The sequence below is a fragment of the Amphiprion ocellaris genome, chromosome 11 (genome assembly GCF_022539595.1).
Source record: "Amphiprion ocellaris isolate individual 3 ecotype Okinawa chromosome 11, ASM2253959v1, whole genome shotgun sequence".
Classification (NCBI taxonomy): Eukaryota; Metazoa; Chordata; class Actinopteri; family Pomacentridae; genus Amphiprion; species Amphiprion ocellaris.
This window is the reverse complement of record NC_072776.1, coordinates 12,347,770-12,364,827: the sequence shown is the minus strand read 5'-3', so window position 1 is coordinate 12,364,827 and position 17,058 is coordinate 12,347,770. Positions and strand designations below refer to the sequence as shown.

Below are 17,058 nucleotides of genomic sequence, written 5' to 3'. Positions count from 1 at the left end.
TAAGTAATACTTAGTAACACTGCATATGTATTTTTTGTACATATTGTTGCCTTCCCAACACAATACTAACATGTCCACAAATAGAACAGGAGTCATGGAAAACAGCCACTCCACATTTCTATTATATATACATATATGTATATAATACATATAATCAAGGACTATCAAACCGAAATCCATATTGGGTTGAAATTTTTAGATTCCTTTTTATCTAGATGTCAGTTACACTGCCTGAAACACTACGTAATATGATTCTAGGTTACTGCTGGTCATTTGGTCTGATCAGATACTGAAGATGGTATTATCCTGTTTTGGGTGCGGTCAAATGCTGCACCTGTTCCCAGTAGCTTCTACTGTTTCGATTTACTGGGTAGCTTTTATACTGGGACACAAGGAGGGGTTATTAAATTCCAAATAAATCCCAGTTTCTTTAAAATGTGGTTCATCAAAAAAGGCTTAACAACAAAATAAGATAAGTCCTTTATTTCTCCCCACGCCAGGGGAAATTCAAAATGGTTGTTTAGAAGCACATTTAGTTTTCCAGTTCAGGTTAGAAGGTTGTTTTTAGAATGCAACAGATTTGTTAAAGAATTGAACGTAACTGGAAGACCGCTGTTATATTTTTCTGAACAAACTGGTTGCAAATTCTGCCCCTCCCAACATAAATTAAGTATTCAGCCAAGGGTGTAGATGATATAAATCCCCCTTCACCCACATTCATTACAAATAAATGAATGCGATCACACTTAGTGGGGCTTAAAAAAATAAAGGAGTACAAATACCACGTCAAACGTGTTGGGATAGGCTCATATCTGAAGGGCCATTGATGTTTGAGTTTAATTCTCCTTTTGTTTACTTACTTAATGCCTCTTATTGTAAAACTGCTGACCTTTAAGATGCCAAACAAAAACCCTGAGGTCCATTTCAGGCCATTTTATCGCAATGCAATGTTTCAAAAACTGTCTTTCTCCTAAGTTCCACAATTATTGACACTTCAAATATCATGAAACTTCTTTGATGACTGGTTTCGAATGTTTTCAGAGCAATATTCATTAAAATACTCTGAAAATACAGAAACATACAAAATATCATTATTATGTTCATAAAGAAAGTTTTCATTGGTTATCTTTGCCCTGATAAAGGCTCTATCTTTGGTAGTGATAGGGCAGCTTACAGGCACGTTTTCACTATTGCGTAATGAACGTTTATTCTGTTTTCTTGCACTGTATTTGGTTTGTCCATTATGCAATATCATTATATGTACATATGATTTAACAATAGTAAGTGTACTCTTTGTAAAGACATGCCATTGTAACAAAAGGACATTGATATCATTTATCAAATATGGTTCCAGATCAACGCCCTGTATTTTGGGGAAATATTTTTTTTGTTTGTTTTGTTATTTTACACTCACATGTGTCTGTTATTACGGGAGGGAAGTGGGTGCGGGTCACAGCAATTAGGATGAAGATGATCAGGGGCCAGACGACCAGAGTCAAGGACCACAACTGCAACACAAGGTAAAGTACAACTCAGTGATAAAGAAAATAGTTTTAGAATTCTACAATTCAAACACTTTTATCCAAAGTGACGTACATCTGAGAGTCAATACAACACAAGAAGGATCTAGTCAGGAGAAACAACCTGAATAAGTGCCACAAAACAAGAGTTTTCCAAAATGATGCCGTTTTCTAACTTAAGGGACACATTGTGAAATTTTCCTGGGTATTCAGCTGCTTCTGAATTCACGCCATCTTTCAGAGGAATTTAAATAAAAGTTCCCACTGCACTTGAACATCACTCACCGGCTGTCTGATGACTGCCAGCCCATTTTTCCAGAGAAGAAGTCGCAGCTGTTGGAAGAAGGCCATCACTAGAGGCTAGAATAAAGACATAGTATGTGAGAAATATGGCAAACACTGTTTGTTTTTTAGCAAGTGCCACACGCTGAGGCAGGCGGAATGTTTCTGGTATAGAGATCATCTGGTTCCAAAAAAGCAATTTCAAAAGTAAAAATTCATGAAGCACCTATAGAAAAGATGTCCCAAGAGTCTAAGGAATTCTAAATTTTACATTTACTTAACATTTGATCAACTCCTTTGATTGAGGGAAATGGTATATTATCAGAAGTTGCAGAAAACCAACTGTGATGACTTTGTAACTAATGTCTCTCCAGCATTAAGAAACTTACTATTAAGCTGAAGTGACAGTAACTGTAGAGTCTCAGGAGACTTTGCCTGTAAACTAAATGGCAGAAAAATGACTTCATGTAATCACTTAAATGTCATCTCTGAGTAGCTTTACTGTCTGAATGCTGCATAGTAATTATTAATAATATATCAATGCTGACCTACCTGGTTGCTGCCGCCCTCTTAATTGATCCAATTACTTGTTATCTGACTGTAGCTCGCAGGTTGATTGTGGAGGACATTGCGCTAGGTGGTGCCTAGCAGGATTCCCTTTCCATCGGTTGGTTATGAGAGTAAAATCAGAACAAATTTACACGGAGAAACAGAGAGAGAGAGAGAGAGAAAAAAATCCTCCTTGAACAACACGGCAGGTTTTGTAACAGCAGCTCCAAGCTTCGCCTCTCTGCTGTCTCCTGTTAATGTGAGAGGCTCCTCCTGTGTGTGAGGAAAGTCAGTCTGTGAGAAAAGGGCATGTTTGCCTCCTGCAACCTGCCTGTCCAAACAGGCGGGTTGGGGCGGCTCCCCGGAGAGCCTGCCGCAGCTGCTGGGAAAAAACTTCGAGGAAACACTGTACATTATTATTATATTATGATCATCTTTAAACATATATTTCACTATGTGTTTATCATTAAAAGAATATTGTAGTTTTACAGATGTTTGCTGGTAATTGGGGGGGGGGGGGGGTATTTTAAGTCACATCGAGCTTTTAAAAAAAAACTATAAAAATATATTTTCTATTTCATTCTGTAGTTGCTAAAATGCTGAAGTTTGCCTGAATGTAGTAAATTATATTAAAGGTTTTCCAATAATTTTAATTCTTAAATCACATCCGTTTGTGTGTCACGTGAATTTTGTCCCTTCCCCTCTCGCCATAATTACAAGGCGTGGACACCTTTCCCTGTGGATTCCCCACACGGTATTGTGACTTTTCCCAGTGGAGACACTACCTCCCCGGTATTGTGACTTTTCCCAGTGGAGACACTACCTCCCCCAACAACAGCTTGCAAACTTATGTAACTGTATAATGTGACGCTTGTATTGCTTTGCCATCTCAATATCATCTCCATATTCTAAATGCAGAACAATAATGTAATTGGATAATTTGTAATTTTGCAGCCTATGATTCAAATCACAGATTTATTGTTCCAATAAATCTGTGATTTCAATCCAAACACTTTCCAAAGCAGTGCTCAGAGATGTATAATTTCAAAATATACTATGTTACTTTGGTTGTACTGCAAAAGGTAAATTGGCTGAACCCCATCATTCAAGGATATATTAGACAAAGTGTGAGATTTCAAATTTAAGCCTTGCACATTTTATGTAGAGGTTGTAGTGTATACACTTAAAAAAATCTGTCAAAATGTAGAAGTGGTGAGAGCAAAAAACTTGTAATACTCTAACATTCAAAAAAGGGAAATATCTGTAGAATAATGGTACTTTTTTAGCTGATTTAAATACAGTACAAGTGTCATTTTAAGGTCACACATAGTATAAGAATAAATGACTAAAAAATTTTTTTTCATGTGGACATTATGTGCAATTTTGACTTTTTTTACAGTCAACATGTAAATTAATACTCTTTATGTGATTTTACTACATATTGTGTGTAACTTAACACAATGAAATTCTATAAAGTGACAGTTTACAATTTACCATTTTATCAGTCCTTATTATACTTTTTTCCACACAAATGCCTGCTAATATCTGTAAAACTACAATATTTTTACAGATAAACACACAGTAAAATCTATAAATATTAAAACACTTTTGTAATACAATGATATAATTTGATTATTTTATTATCAAATGTTGTAAAAGAACATATCACTATCTATAAAAATACAGATGTTTAAGGCAAGGTGGACATTCTTACCATATGCAGTTTTGGCCGTTTTTTTGTCTGTTTGTCTGTTTGTTGTTGCTGTTATCGTGTAAATTCGTACTTCTTTTCTCTGATTTTACTTTATCAAAACTGGGAAAATCTGTAAATTAACTGTAAAAGTACTGGCCAGTTGAGCTTAGCTGTGGCAACCAGTGGTTTGTCAGGAGTCATTATTTAATTCAAAAGCAAACTACAACAGAAACAATATGGTATTGACCTGATATTGTGCAGGTGATAAGACACTACAAAAGTTCTCTATATGCTTTTTCTGGGATTTTACTGGATATTATCTCTAATTTAACAAAACACTGGAAAATATATAAAATAACAGTTTAAAAGGGATTTACCATTTTTTAGTCCTATTTTTTTTCTGAAATTGATAAACATTCTGTATGAGAAATACAATGTTACTTTTGGCATGACTGCAAAGAATTACCGTATTTTTCACTGGGAGTGTGAATTTTCTGACAGCATGAACATTCACTGACACAAAAGCCTGTAAAGTCTGTTTTGTCAGTAACATCTGTCAGACAGGCAGACCATTGTGTGAAATTCTTTCCCTTACTAAAGGTAAATACAGTTGCAATGCAATGGGCAGGAAGCTCATGGGTTGGACCAAACAAGAAGGGCATAGGGGAAATATGACACTAATGCATTGTTAAATATCAATAAGAAGTCAGTCATAAAAAGTTGTCATACTGGTTTTCCATCTTGATAACAATATGCAAAGCTAAAGTGTAGTGTACACCCTCTACCACAGGAGGCACATTTTATGAATCTAGGATCCTCAAACAGACCCTCTTCTTCATTGGGGAAACATTTAAATAGAAAATTCATCATCTAAAATTACATGATTTCTCTGATAATGATGTTTCTCTGTAACTAGAAACATCTTGCTGGTATTGGGATTCTGAGAAAGTCTAATATGTTTGACATACAGCATACCACAGAATTGAGTACACCCCTATGCAAGATCATATAAATGTCGAATGATTCAAAAATGTATCACTTCTCAATAAATGCATTATTTACGATTTCAAAAGTAGAGTATACCCTCTAATGAACAATCAAAACAAATATTCAGGCCCCAGAGTGGAACACACCTGTGATCACTGACAGACACGATAGAAAACTTGTATCCATCTGCATGTCTGCATCATAGCTACTCATGGAAAAGATTTACCCGAGGATCTGAAAAATCTGATTGTGAGACTTTACAAAGATGGAAAAAGGAAGATCAGCTGTGTTAATAATAATAATCTGCCTTTATTTGTCACAAATACATTACAGCACTGTGAAATGTTGCTTTTCACCTCTACCAATTGGGATCAGAGCACAGGGTCAGCCATAGTACAGCATCCCTGGAGCAGGAAGGGTTAAAGGGCCTTGCTCAAGGGCCCGACAGTGGCTGCATCAGGGTTTGAACCTCTGACCTTCTGATCAGTAGTCTAGAGACTTAACCATCGTGCCACCACTGTCCCCCTTCTTTTTTTTAAAAAAATACTACTATTTTATTTTTTTCATTTTTTTTAACAGTATACTTTTTGCACAAAATAGCTCTGAAGCACAAATGGGCCAGTGCTTCAGATATGGTACAGGGCGTATCAATAGAAATTTGAGTTTCTGTGACAGCTCAGATGGAGTGAAGAACATTGAATTATGTCAACCTCTATATGGCATCCCTAGATGACCATTCAGCACAAAGCTGCAAGATGGAAAATTTTGCTAATGATCATGAGAAGACGCCTGATAAATATTAGGAGCATGTTCTTTGGTCAGATAAGATAAAGACAAATTTGTATGGCCAAGAAAAGGTCAAGCAGGTTTGGACTACCACAGTGGATGCATAGTCCCAACAGTGAGGTAAGGAGATGAGAGTGTGATGATATGAGGCTGCATGAGTACACAGGATTATTTAAGTAGTATTACAATCCAAAGCACACTGCCAGAATCAGACAAGAATTTATAAAGAACGATAAAGGGATGACTATTCCCTGGCAAAGTATGTGGCCTGAGTTTAATCCAAAAGAAAACTTTTAAAGTATCTTGAATAGGAGAGTAACACAGATACATCAGCAAAAAGCAGCTGAAAAAAAGAAAGCAACACTGGTATCCTCCATGCCACAGAGCACTGAGTCTGCCATTAAAAGTAAAGTTGGGCCTATAAAGTATTGAAAAATTAAAAAAATTTCAATCTCAGTAATGAAAGATGTACCAGCTTCTTTTGCATTGAATTCCTATACTGTGTAATGTTTTTTAACATAGTAAATCTAAACTGTGAATTTTTTTTTTATTTTACATAAGAGCAAATACCCAATTGTTCAATTTAGATGTGATGCACTTATTGTAAGGTGATTCAGTTTGGAATCATTTGACATTTAAGTGATAATACATAGAGGTTTTCTCAGGTTTATTGCATACTACAAACCACTGCTTAATTCGCCTACTAGTGGTGGAAAAAATATCACATAATATAATAACATTTAGATTGAATTACGATAAAATTTTAATCAGACTGAGCTGTGCTAATTTTCACTCTGACCTCATCATTCCCTGTGCATTGGAGTTTTACTAGAAATCAACTTCATGAGGGAGTGTAACCCTTTTCTCATGACATGTGCAACTACTAGCAAAAGCTGTTATTTATAGGTGCTATAAAGGAATGTGTGGACCACTTAGAGGGAATATCCCAGGTTCCCACTATATGCTGTGATGCAGAAATTGGTGTTTCCAACAAAGAACCAGTTCAAAGCACAGTGGCTTATTGTCTGCCTTAATGCAAAATATGGGAATAGCAGAATAGCAGATGGAGAGCAGAAAAGCCATGTGTAAAAGAACAATAAACACTTTCAAGAACAGTGAGGCTTGTGATTGCAGATTAGAGGCGTGTCGCTCCTGATCCAAAGATATCGATACAGAAGACAAAAAAAACAAACAAAAAAAACATGTGAGAGACAAGACAAAAATTTAGTGACATGCAATGGCGGTATAAAAATGTACTGAAAGTGAAAGAAAGAAGAGTAGAAGAGAGGTGGTCAGTGAATGATGTGTAGGCCCACAGCAGCCTGTATCTATGACAGCACAACTAAGGAATTGTTCATGTCACCATGAGTCAGCACTAACTATAATCAAACAGGAAAGTTGCAAGCCTCATCTTAAAAATACAGAGGTTGTGTGCCTCCCATACCCAAATCTAACAACTGAGGGCTCTGCCTCCCTTTCTGCTTTCGGAAAATCCAGGAACCACAGGTAAGCCTAGAGGAAAACAGGGTACATTGAGATTTTTAAGATACAGTGGAGTTTGGTCATTAAGAACTTTGTAGCGAGAAGAAAGATTTTAAAATCTATTCTTGATTTTATAGGGAGCCAGCTAGAGAAGCTAATATGGGAGAAACATGATCTATTTTGTTAGTCCCTGTCAGAATGCAGTGTATCTACAGCTAAATACCATATCTTCAGTTTAGTCAAAGTTCAGAAGTAGAAAATTGCAGGTCATGCAGACATTCATGACCTTAAGAAATTCAAATATGTAGCAAAATAGGTGATCTATTGTCAATTTCTTGTTTCTAAAGTCGCTTGTTTGCTTTCATGTGAGTGCATGAGTTGATGATGATAATGGAACAAGGAAATGAAAAAGCGGTTATTTAAATGAAGTCATCTTTCTGTCCAGAAAGATTTGAGGTGTGGAAAAGATCCCCTCCTTAACTCCAGTCCCATTACACAATTAAAACACTGAAACTGTGTGCACAATGATTGGCCTTAGCTTAACTAATCTGTCCTGAAAGCTTCGATGGAACTCAGGATTCACCCAGAGAAGCTTTAATACAAATAAACTGTATAAATCTGGAATCTATGTGGGACAGCTGGCATGTCGGCTGTGTAGAGGAACACAGAAGCGTCAAATCCTGTATTAGTGAAGCTAATACCACTGTGCCACGTGTGTAAATGCACATATAACCCTCAGTCTTAAGATCCACTTATCATTTCTGCTGCTGTGTGACGCTGCAGGCATTTTAAAAAGTCAAAGGAGAGAATCTGCCCCACAAAATGCAAAGTTACACATTAAATAAATTACAAAATAAAAGGCTGAGACACTGGAAACCCTCACTGTAACTTTACTGCATGTAATACATCCATTGGCTATACAGCATTGTGAAAATATTCCAGTACAAGTAAAAGTCCTGCATGAAAAAATGTCTTTAAAAAAAATTAAGTATCTGCAGCAAAATGTAGCTAATGTATTAAACTGTACCACTTTGGTTTCTCAGATCAACATATTCTTCTAAATGTTTGAACTACTTTAATTACAGTTTTATATACAGGGACAGCAGATAAATCTGAGGGGTTGCCAGGTGATAAATGAGAGGGGGAAAAAAAGAACAAAAAACCTTGGTGTACAAATCTGTTTTCAATGTTTTGGACTTTTTCTCCAGCTTTTTTTTCTAAATTTAGTTTATAAATTAAATCTGGTTAAGTTGCAACTATATCTGTGTACAAATATACTGTGGTGTTGGTGGAATAGGAACTCCATAAAATAATACAAACAACAGCAAAGTTTTTTTTTTTTTTTAATATTCTACATATCTATTTTCTGTCATTTAAAAAAAATCTGCTAAAAATGAGTTTTATGTAAAACAAAAATTACACCAGTTAGATCAGCGGTTCTCAATCTGGGGGTCAAGGATGAGCAGGGAATGTTAAATGGATTGAAAGTTCGTTTAAAGTTGATTATGATTTATATGGTGGCATTAACTCAACAAGATTCTGCAAAATTGCTTGGTTGCTAGCCAGGCTATCTTGCCAATCAGAATCTTTTGTTTATTTCAGTCATTTCAGCTGATTTTGAAATTAAAGCTGCTTTAGCTGGTAAAGTGAGGGAGCATGATTTTTTTTATGCCCATACCAAACAGGTCTTGTCAAAATTTGTGTATCCTCTAGTAAAAATGTGTTTTGTAAGACAACAAGCTTAATGGCTGGCTAGTGTTGTGTGCCTTCTTTGTGCCACTTCATTCCCTTTCAGGGGAATTATTAATATCATTATCATGGCAGTGGACTATGCCAAATATGTAGCCTATTGTTTAAAAAGGCAAGTCTGAAAATCCTCGTAATAATGTTACTTACCATGACATCTCCTACTATTTCATCATCAGTAATTCTCTAATGCAACGCAATTTGAACCATATACTATTTGGATCCTGCATAAAAATACACAAAAAGTAAAAGTTGTGCTGTTTTATGAGGGAAAAATATATTTCATTTATCAAACCTCTGTGCTTTTTGGTAAGAAACACCAACTGCAAGCTTAATCTCACTGGACTACCTGGTAGACTTTGGATCAAAAATACATTATAGATAAACTGTGTTCATGATCCCTGAATGCTATTTTATACTGTCATTTTTGAAGAAGAAATCTTAGTCATATTTTCAAAATTACAATATCCAAAGGTTAGACACCCAAGCACTGAACACAATCATTTCAAATGAAATGTAAACTGAAAAAATCCCCATAATACTGTCTGCTGCAGTCATTATAAGACACTTTTCACCAGTTGTGCTGGCGTCACAAGATAAATATAAAAAAGTGTTACCTACCAGGCTGTTGTGAAGGATCCACATTCAACATACAACCTAAAAATATATGGAGATTTAATTGCTGAACACCACAGTAATACATGTTTGGTATCCTGGTCTTGGCCTTTTCAGCGTAAAATTGAGTCACAGTGGTCACTACAGACCTGATTGCACAACACTGAAACCATAAAAAGTAAAAAATAAACCACAAAACAATTCAAATATCTTCTATTTTCCATACAAATAAAGGTCACCTTTAACGCTGCTTTTGGCACTTGTGTGTCAGGAAACTCAGGGGTGACATTAATAAACTATTTTCCAGTGTGTGGGCTGTTCACATTCTTTCTCATTGTCTCCACAGAAACGGTTGTATGTAGTTTTGGGGTCGAAACCCAGGATCTCTCTTTCTTCATGGATCCGGAAAGAGAAGGTGGACACTGATGTTCCTATGAAGAATCTGGAGACAAACAAACAAATACATAACAAAAGAAAGCCAAAGTGGACAGTGATGGAAAAGATTTCGACAATGGAAAGTTACTTTGGAATGTGGCATGCAATGAGACAGCACGAGTCTCCCTGACTAGTTGTTCAAGAAGAAGCGTTTTCACTGGGCAGGTATGACTAACTGCAGAAACATCTGAGTCATTCAGTGTTAACATTAGATAACAAATATTCTCTCAATTTTTTTTTCTATCATATTTATCTCTGAGCTATTTATAATTGAAGTTCTTTGTTTCTTATACAATAGATTATGGAAAAGCGACAAAGCAATAACAGTTTATAGTCACAACTGTAAATTGTTGCACAGTGGTGCTTTGAGCTAAATTATATCTTGTGCCTGCCAAAAATGAATGTGGCTGGTGTTAGAATTTTTTATTTATCTATTTTTGTAAGTTGAATATAAATTGACTCTGCACTGGTGTGAACTGCCAGCAGGAAATAGCCACACGCCGCCACTCCAAGTTCAACATTGACAGAAACTTTTGCTCCTCGCCTAGCTCATTAAAATTTAAATGCTATCAAACAAACTGCCATCCATATATATTCAAGATTTATGACCTTAGATAGTGTTGCAAACTCACTGGGCTACTATGTGACAAAGTTTAGCTTTCTTTAAGCAATGCAGGTAGTGAGTGATTGAAGCATTTTTATGCCTCACTGCTGAGACTGCTCAGTAGTTTAGAGAGGTGTACAAAACCCCAAACTGAATACATAAACTTAATATACACCCTATATTTAAAGGTTCAGAGTTGGTATATGCTGTGGTAAAATAAGACTCAAACCTAACAGCATTAACATGCACCCAATGAAAATGCTAACAAGCAGGTTGCCATGGTCATCACTGGGTGAGGAAGATGGTAATGTCACTAATTTGGCCAGTATTTGTTCACAAAGCAAAAGATTGGACAAAAACCATTCACCTGCTGATAGTGTTTAATAAAAAAAATAAATTTTTAAAAGGGACCACACAGGCTAGAAGAGAAGTGGTCAAACAGAAAACACTGAAAACTCTAGAGTTTGTAATGAACAAACAAGCCATAGACATAGAAAATGTGTGCTATCTTCTGTTATTATCTGAATCCAATGAGCTGTCTAATAAACTTCTCTGCTAATCATCACACATGTTACATGTACTGAACACATACTGTATTTACCTTGCATGGGCACATATCCACTGGTCAATGATGGCCACTCCTCCATCTTTAAAGAGCTCCAGGTCCTCTGCGGATGGCTCATACCGCACCATGTCTGGCAACAATCTTTTCAGCTCCTTCAGTTCTACAAGATTACATACATTTTGATTTATTCTTGTTACTAGTACCTTGTTTCTTTTCTATTATCACTATAATACAGTGAATACTTATCTTATTGTGTCAAATGTTTCAACATACTTGTAGATCAGATTTTTTTTCAGGAAAATTCAAAATGTTTTAGTTAGAAAATAGTGGCATGACCCAACATTTCCACATGCTCTAGGATCATATGACTACAACAATATTGTAAATTGCCTCTAAATGTGCTGGTGTACCTTCATCATCTGCATCAGTCGCAACAAACACTTTGTCAAGTTTGTGTTTCTTCATCAAGCTGCGCATTTTCTTGACTGCCCCCTTAAGGCTGGGAACATCCTCTCTGTGACCCCAGATAAAGTCCTTCCTGCGCAGGTGGACCCCCAGATATGACCCGCCTTTAGCTGAACCAGGCTTGGCCTACAGAGAAAATAAAGGAACACAAAAGCAATGCTTAATTATTGCTTAAAACCTGTAAATGGAAGTGGTTCCACGATAAATACTCCAGTGGCCCACCTTCATGCGAGTCCAGTCCTCACTGTATATTGTGTGGTCTCTGTCATCTGTAGAGTTCAGGTATTTTGCTCTGAAGTCGTCTCCAATGATTCGCAGGTGCTTTGCAAAAACCATGCTGCGTCGGGTCTACATTCAACACACACAATTACAAAGATTTGTACATCAGTTTACAGACAGCAAAGTGTGCCTTTAAGCGTTGTTTTAAAATTCAAAAATCCAAGCCTTGCTATGAGAACTCAACAAGACTATAGTGTTTCATTACATCTAACAAAAGCCTCGTAACAGTGAGCTTTAGTCTAACAATAACACTGTAAAAATGCAAAACAAAAGGAAATATGTCACCTAACTCGTGACACCAACATCTCAAGTACAGCTATTACATATAAGCTGACTTACGTCCCAGTAATCCTTCCCAGCATAATGGTCATGAAGGAGTGTCTCCGCTCGGTCAAGCATAACTGATCTGCAACATAGCAAAATACAAATGAGTCTTTCTCTGTATGTGTCACCAATCTGAGAGAACAACTGTAACTAACACCACACTTAAACAACAACAAAGTAAGATCATCTTTCAGTCACTCAAACAAAAGGATCAAAGACTAGGTACTATTTTTTTAGAGGTTTTTAGGCTAAATACACTATCATTTTAGACACTTTTTTATGTCAACATAGTGTTATTTTGGTAGTTTGTTAACTCATCTGTCATCTGAGGCTTTCCTGAAATGGTACAACTAATTGAAAGAGCCAAAAAAAAAAAACTGTACTTATTCAAGATGTGACACAAAAGACATTTCCCACTGTCACAGTAAACAGAAATAAATTAAACTAGATATACTTCTAAACACCAATCATTGCTAAATTTACCGGCAGACACACATAAATCATTTTTTTTCTTTTAATTTTAGATTTCTATCTTCTTTCAGCTTTGCAGGTATAAAGTATACTTCAATTCATTTAAACAAAAAGTGTTCAATTAAAAACCTATTATAGTTAGTGTGACAAATGTGCAGAACCTTTCTAAATACAATAAATAACCTTGACTTATATGTCTTAAATAACGACAAAACTCAACAATTATAATATTGATCTATCTCCCACAGTCATTTTTTACCAGCTATTGGTATCTGACAGATGACAAGACACTATGTGTACTGTATGTGTCAGTAAACTTTACATCAGTATGTTACTCTGTGGACTCACATCGCTGTGATGTTTCTCTGCAGAACTGGGGCCATGATTGAGGCGTGACCTTGGGCTGATATACATGTTACATTTCGAGCTCTTGTCTCCTCGTAGCCCCAGAACCAGCCCCTTGGAAACAGACAAGATAGATGAGACAGTTCTTGATGAATGATGAGATGTCAAAGAAGGAATACACAGATGAAGTCGTTCCCCTATCATTAGAATTAAGTTTCTTTGGTGAACTCTTTATGCATTCACCACCCTGACTTCCACACCTTTACTTTTCACTGTGCTGTCAAAATGTTGAAAGTTATATCCTCCTTAAATTTTGTATGAAGAAAACACGAGACAAATATGACCTGTTTATGCTGCATCATGCTAGTTTTAAATGCTATTGCTGCCTGTACACATAGAATGTTTTGTTACCTGTAGTAGCCCTGTTTGTCTTTGGAGTACATCAGCTTCTCAATGCACGGCCGCTCATCAACTTTTTCCTCCCATTTGCCATCAGTCCATCCCTCAGCATAGTTTTGCAGAACCAGAACCTGGTCTATGAATGGGCCTCCATTCTCTACACCCAAGGAGAGAAATGATGAGTGTTTGGCTTCAACACATTTAAACTGAGCAGAGTTAACAGCTGTTAAGTATTTATCTAAAAAGCTTGTTGTATTTATAAACAATAGATAAGCAATGAAAATTTCAGAAAATGTTTTCTTGTCTTAGTTACTTAATCCATAAGCTCACCAGCAACAAATTCTTCATACTCAATGACGGGGACATTGGCCTGCAGGCTAGTGAGGCTGAAAAACGCTCCCCACGGGATGCGGATCTGGTGGATGTTGGGGCTCTGCCAGTGGTAGAGGCGACCCCAGGGGGGAAGCACTAATACCCAGTCGTGACCCTCCTTCCTCAAAGTTTTCACCAGGGAGGCCATGCGGATATAGACATCTCTCCGCAGATTAAAACCCTCTGGGGGGTTTACATCATACAGAAGGTACCTGGGATGACAGGAGGGTACATGAGAAAAAGATCTGTGTGGAAAAAGGTAGCAGCAGACTGTTTGTTCACTGCACACAAGGGAGAAGGCTCGCTGGCTTTACTATACATTAGACTAACCACATGGTAATTGAGCAACCTTGAGCCAATATAATATGTCAGGGATTATTTGTGGGGAAAAAACAGTGGGTTTCTATCATTATGTAGGAAGTACCTTGGTCACACATAGTCTCCTCATTAATGTGTACTACTTTAATAAATAAAGTCGTGCAGATAACGTTACTTTTAATCAAATAAGGTCTCACAATGTTTTGGTCAACTGGAGTCGTTAGAAGTCCTCAGAAAAGAGGGAGGAAATCTAAGTGAATAAAAGAGAATGTAACTCTTTAAAGTGTTGCTTAATGAACCATGTATACGCCGAACTTCGCTACAGCACCACAGTGTTTTGGAAAACCTATTAATGTAAAGGTCTACGACGAATTTGTGGTTTTTATACACACGAAGTCATTAAATTGACAACTTTCACAACGGAGTCTGGTACATCTTTCGCTGCTCGCATTCAAGAACACAGGGCTTGACACAAGCGGTTAAGTCTGGCAAACGGGATATAAACACACACTTCGTTTTCCAAAAGCTAAAGTTGTAGTTGCCGTAAAAAGAAACATGACTCACAGTTGACAGAAATGAATAACTGTAGCCAAACGTACGTTAGCATTGCTAGCTAGCTAACCGTAACAGTGAACTTACCGCAGATCCCGAGCGACGGCGACGGGTGCAGTAGCCGTTTGGCTGGCACTGAACACATTGTCACCGTTTACTGTTTCAAGTGCTGCAAGAGCGAGAAAAACGGACAAAAAGAGTGCACTAAAAGAGTAAGTTGAGGTAAGGAATATCACTGGTATATGCAACGCTCTGTGCGCCATATTTCCTCTGAGCCACGCACATCCGGAAGCCAAAAAAGCGTCTGCACGGTTGCCGAGCAACCAGCATCCACATGCAGCCAGCAGAGTCCTGATATTTTTAAATAATGACGTTTGTGAGTAATGACATTTGTGAATGATGACATTTAAACGACTTTGATGATAGAGAGTGTGTAGCAGAGGAGGCAGCATTATCAGGACCGCATTTCTAGGACTCTTGTGTATCGTTATATCTTTTTTGGGCCAGACAACATGGCACCTCTTGGTTCGCCAAAAAGGAGCTAACTTTTTAAGCTCACAGACACTGACAAAATTACATTTTTGAACGGAATAAACCTTTAAACCCATAAATTGCTAGTTAGAAAGTATTGTATGGGTGTAACAAACATTTTAAACAATAAATACTTGGACAGAAAGTAGTATTTTGGGTGGAATACACCTTAAAACCATAATTTGATTGCTAGACAGTGCTCTTTTGGTGAAATAAACCTTTAAAACTATAAGGACGTGAACAAAAAATAATATTTCAGGTGGAATAAACCTTTAAAAGCACAACTCATTTGTTAGGAAGTACTATTTTTGTGGAATAAACCTTTATAATTATTAGTATTTAGACAGAAAGTAATATTTTGAATGGAATAAACATTTAAAACTATAAGCACTTGGACGGAAAGTAGTATTTTTTGTGGAAAAACCCTTCAAAACCCCAACTAATTAGTTAGAAAGTGCTACTCTTGGAATAAAGCTTTACAATTATAACCTGTTTGTTGGAAAGTGCTGTTTGGGTGCAATAAACCTTTAAAATGATAAAGATGTGAACAAAAAATTGTATTTTGGGTGGAAAAGGCCTTTAAAAACACAACTCATTTCTTAGGAAGTACAATTTTTTAAATAATCCTTTAAAACTATTAGTATTTAGACAGAAAGTAATATTTTGAATGGAATAAACATTTAAAACTATAAGCACTTGGTGAGAAAGTAGCATTTTGGGTGGAATAAACATTTAAAAACAGACAGAAGTAACTTATTCAGTAGAAACCTCATCTCACAGCATCCATAGTTGGCTTTCACAGTGTCATAAGCTGTGACTAATATCTACTTGTAACTACAGGGTTAAAATGAAATTTGCTGGACCCTGGTTTCTGTGGTTTATTGCAACGCTAGGCAGAGTTTTCAATACAAAGTTGCACTCTTCACATATTCATGTGTGATTGGGATAAGTGGTTTTCTAAAGGCCACCTGATGAAGAGGGATCACAATCAAGCTTGTAGTCGCACTTCTCAAAGCTGGCAGTGTGTATGTCTTAAGTGTGTGTTTGTGTATCAGGTTCAATCATCTGTATTTTTTATGCTGGGTCCCCAAATATGTATTGCACTAGTATTGAGATTCACTTCCTAAGGACACAGTACAAAGCACAATATTCACAATGTTTTGTTTTGTGTTCATGTTACATTAGATGACTATAAAAACTGGATAAAGTAGCCAACATACTGTAGCGCTACCTTCATAAATGAACTGATAGAAGGCCTGTATGTGCAATATATCACAGAGATTTTTGTATTAGCTGAATTAATTGTAGGCTACTTAATGAGCTAAAAATAGCTGACCTTGGTTTTAAGCAAAGCATGGCCCACTGAATAAGTTCTATCAAGATGACTGGGTATTTTTTTAAAAACAGGTACAAGGAACTTAACAAATTAAAATATCATACTAGATAGCTCTGAAATCTGTTCCCTCGGGCTATGGTAAAAGATACTGATCACATTCTGTTCATGAAAATTGTCATGAAGTGGATGTGACAAGGCCCTAGTGGCAGAGTATAAAACTACAGAGGTTAAAAATGTGAGCATCACTGCCATCTATAGGTATGTCATACAAAAGTGAGACTGAAATTGAGAACAGAAATAAACTGATCATGGCTCAAATAATACACCTTATATTTCAAAGTTCCCTGACTTACAGAAAAATTATTCTTTTTCAAAGTCCAGAAAAATGAAAAGAAGGCAGTG

The 17,058-nt window shown here is 36.6% G+C and overlaps 2 protein-coding genes across 3 annotated transcripts in view; both read right to left on the bottom strand.

The window, feature by feature from the left end:
• abca12 (ATP-binding cassette, sub-family A (ABC1), member 12) overlaps nt 1–2,625 on the bottom strand; it is a 67,228-nt gene extending 64,603 nt beyond the window's left edge. Inside the window, exons 1-4 of one of the 2 annotated variants that reach the window (XM_035951214.2) lie at nt 2,355–2,625; nt 2,192–2,244; nt 1,806–1,880; nt 1,415–1,508 (exon numbers count right to left, since the gene is read on the bottom strand). In XM_035951214.2, the coding sequence (XP_035807107.2) occupies nt 1,415–1,508; nt 1,806–1,871 (160 nt within the window). In that variant the 5' untranslated portion in view covers nt 1,872–1,880; nt 2,192–2,244; nt 2,355–2,625. The remainder of the gene's footprint in view (nt 1–1,414; nt 1,509–1,805; nt 1,881–2,191; nt 2,245–2,354) is intronic. The other variant, XM_023276758.3, reaches the window with a different exon arrangement.
• Nucleotides 2,626–8,173: 5,548 nt separating this feature from the next.
• pofut2 (protein O-fucosyltransferase 2) lies at nt 8,174–15,068 on the bottom strand. The gene is made up of 9 exons (XM_023276768.3): nt 14,877–15,068; nt 13,878–14,131; nt 13,560–13,704; nt 13,152–13,262; nt 12,348–12,414; nt 11,952–12,077; nt 11,675–11,855; nt 11,301–11,424; nt 8,174–10,102 (listed from the first exon to the last, which is right to left on the bottom strand). Exons 1-9 carry the CDS (start codon nt 15,050–15,052, stop codon nt 9,949–9,951), a joined length of 1,338 nt encoding a protein of 445 aa, XP_023132536.1. The 5' UTR covers nt 15,053–15,068; the 3' UTR covers nt 8,174–9,948.
• Between the last annotated feature and the right edge of the window lie 1,990 nt (nt 15,069–17,058).

Coding starts and splice junctions, on each gene's coding strand:
- pofut2 (XM_023276768.3), bottom strand. CDS start 15,052: ATGGCGCACAGAGCGTTGCATATACCAGTGATATTCCTTACCTCAACT. Junction 13,705..13,877: donor GTATGAAGAATTTGTTGCTG/GTGAGCTTATGG, acceptor CCTTGGGTGTAG/AGAATGGAGGCCCATTCATA. Junction 10,103..11,300: donor TGGATATGTGCCCATGCAAG/GTAAATACAGTA, acceptor GTTTGTCTCCAG/ATTCTTCATAGGAACATCAG.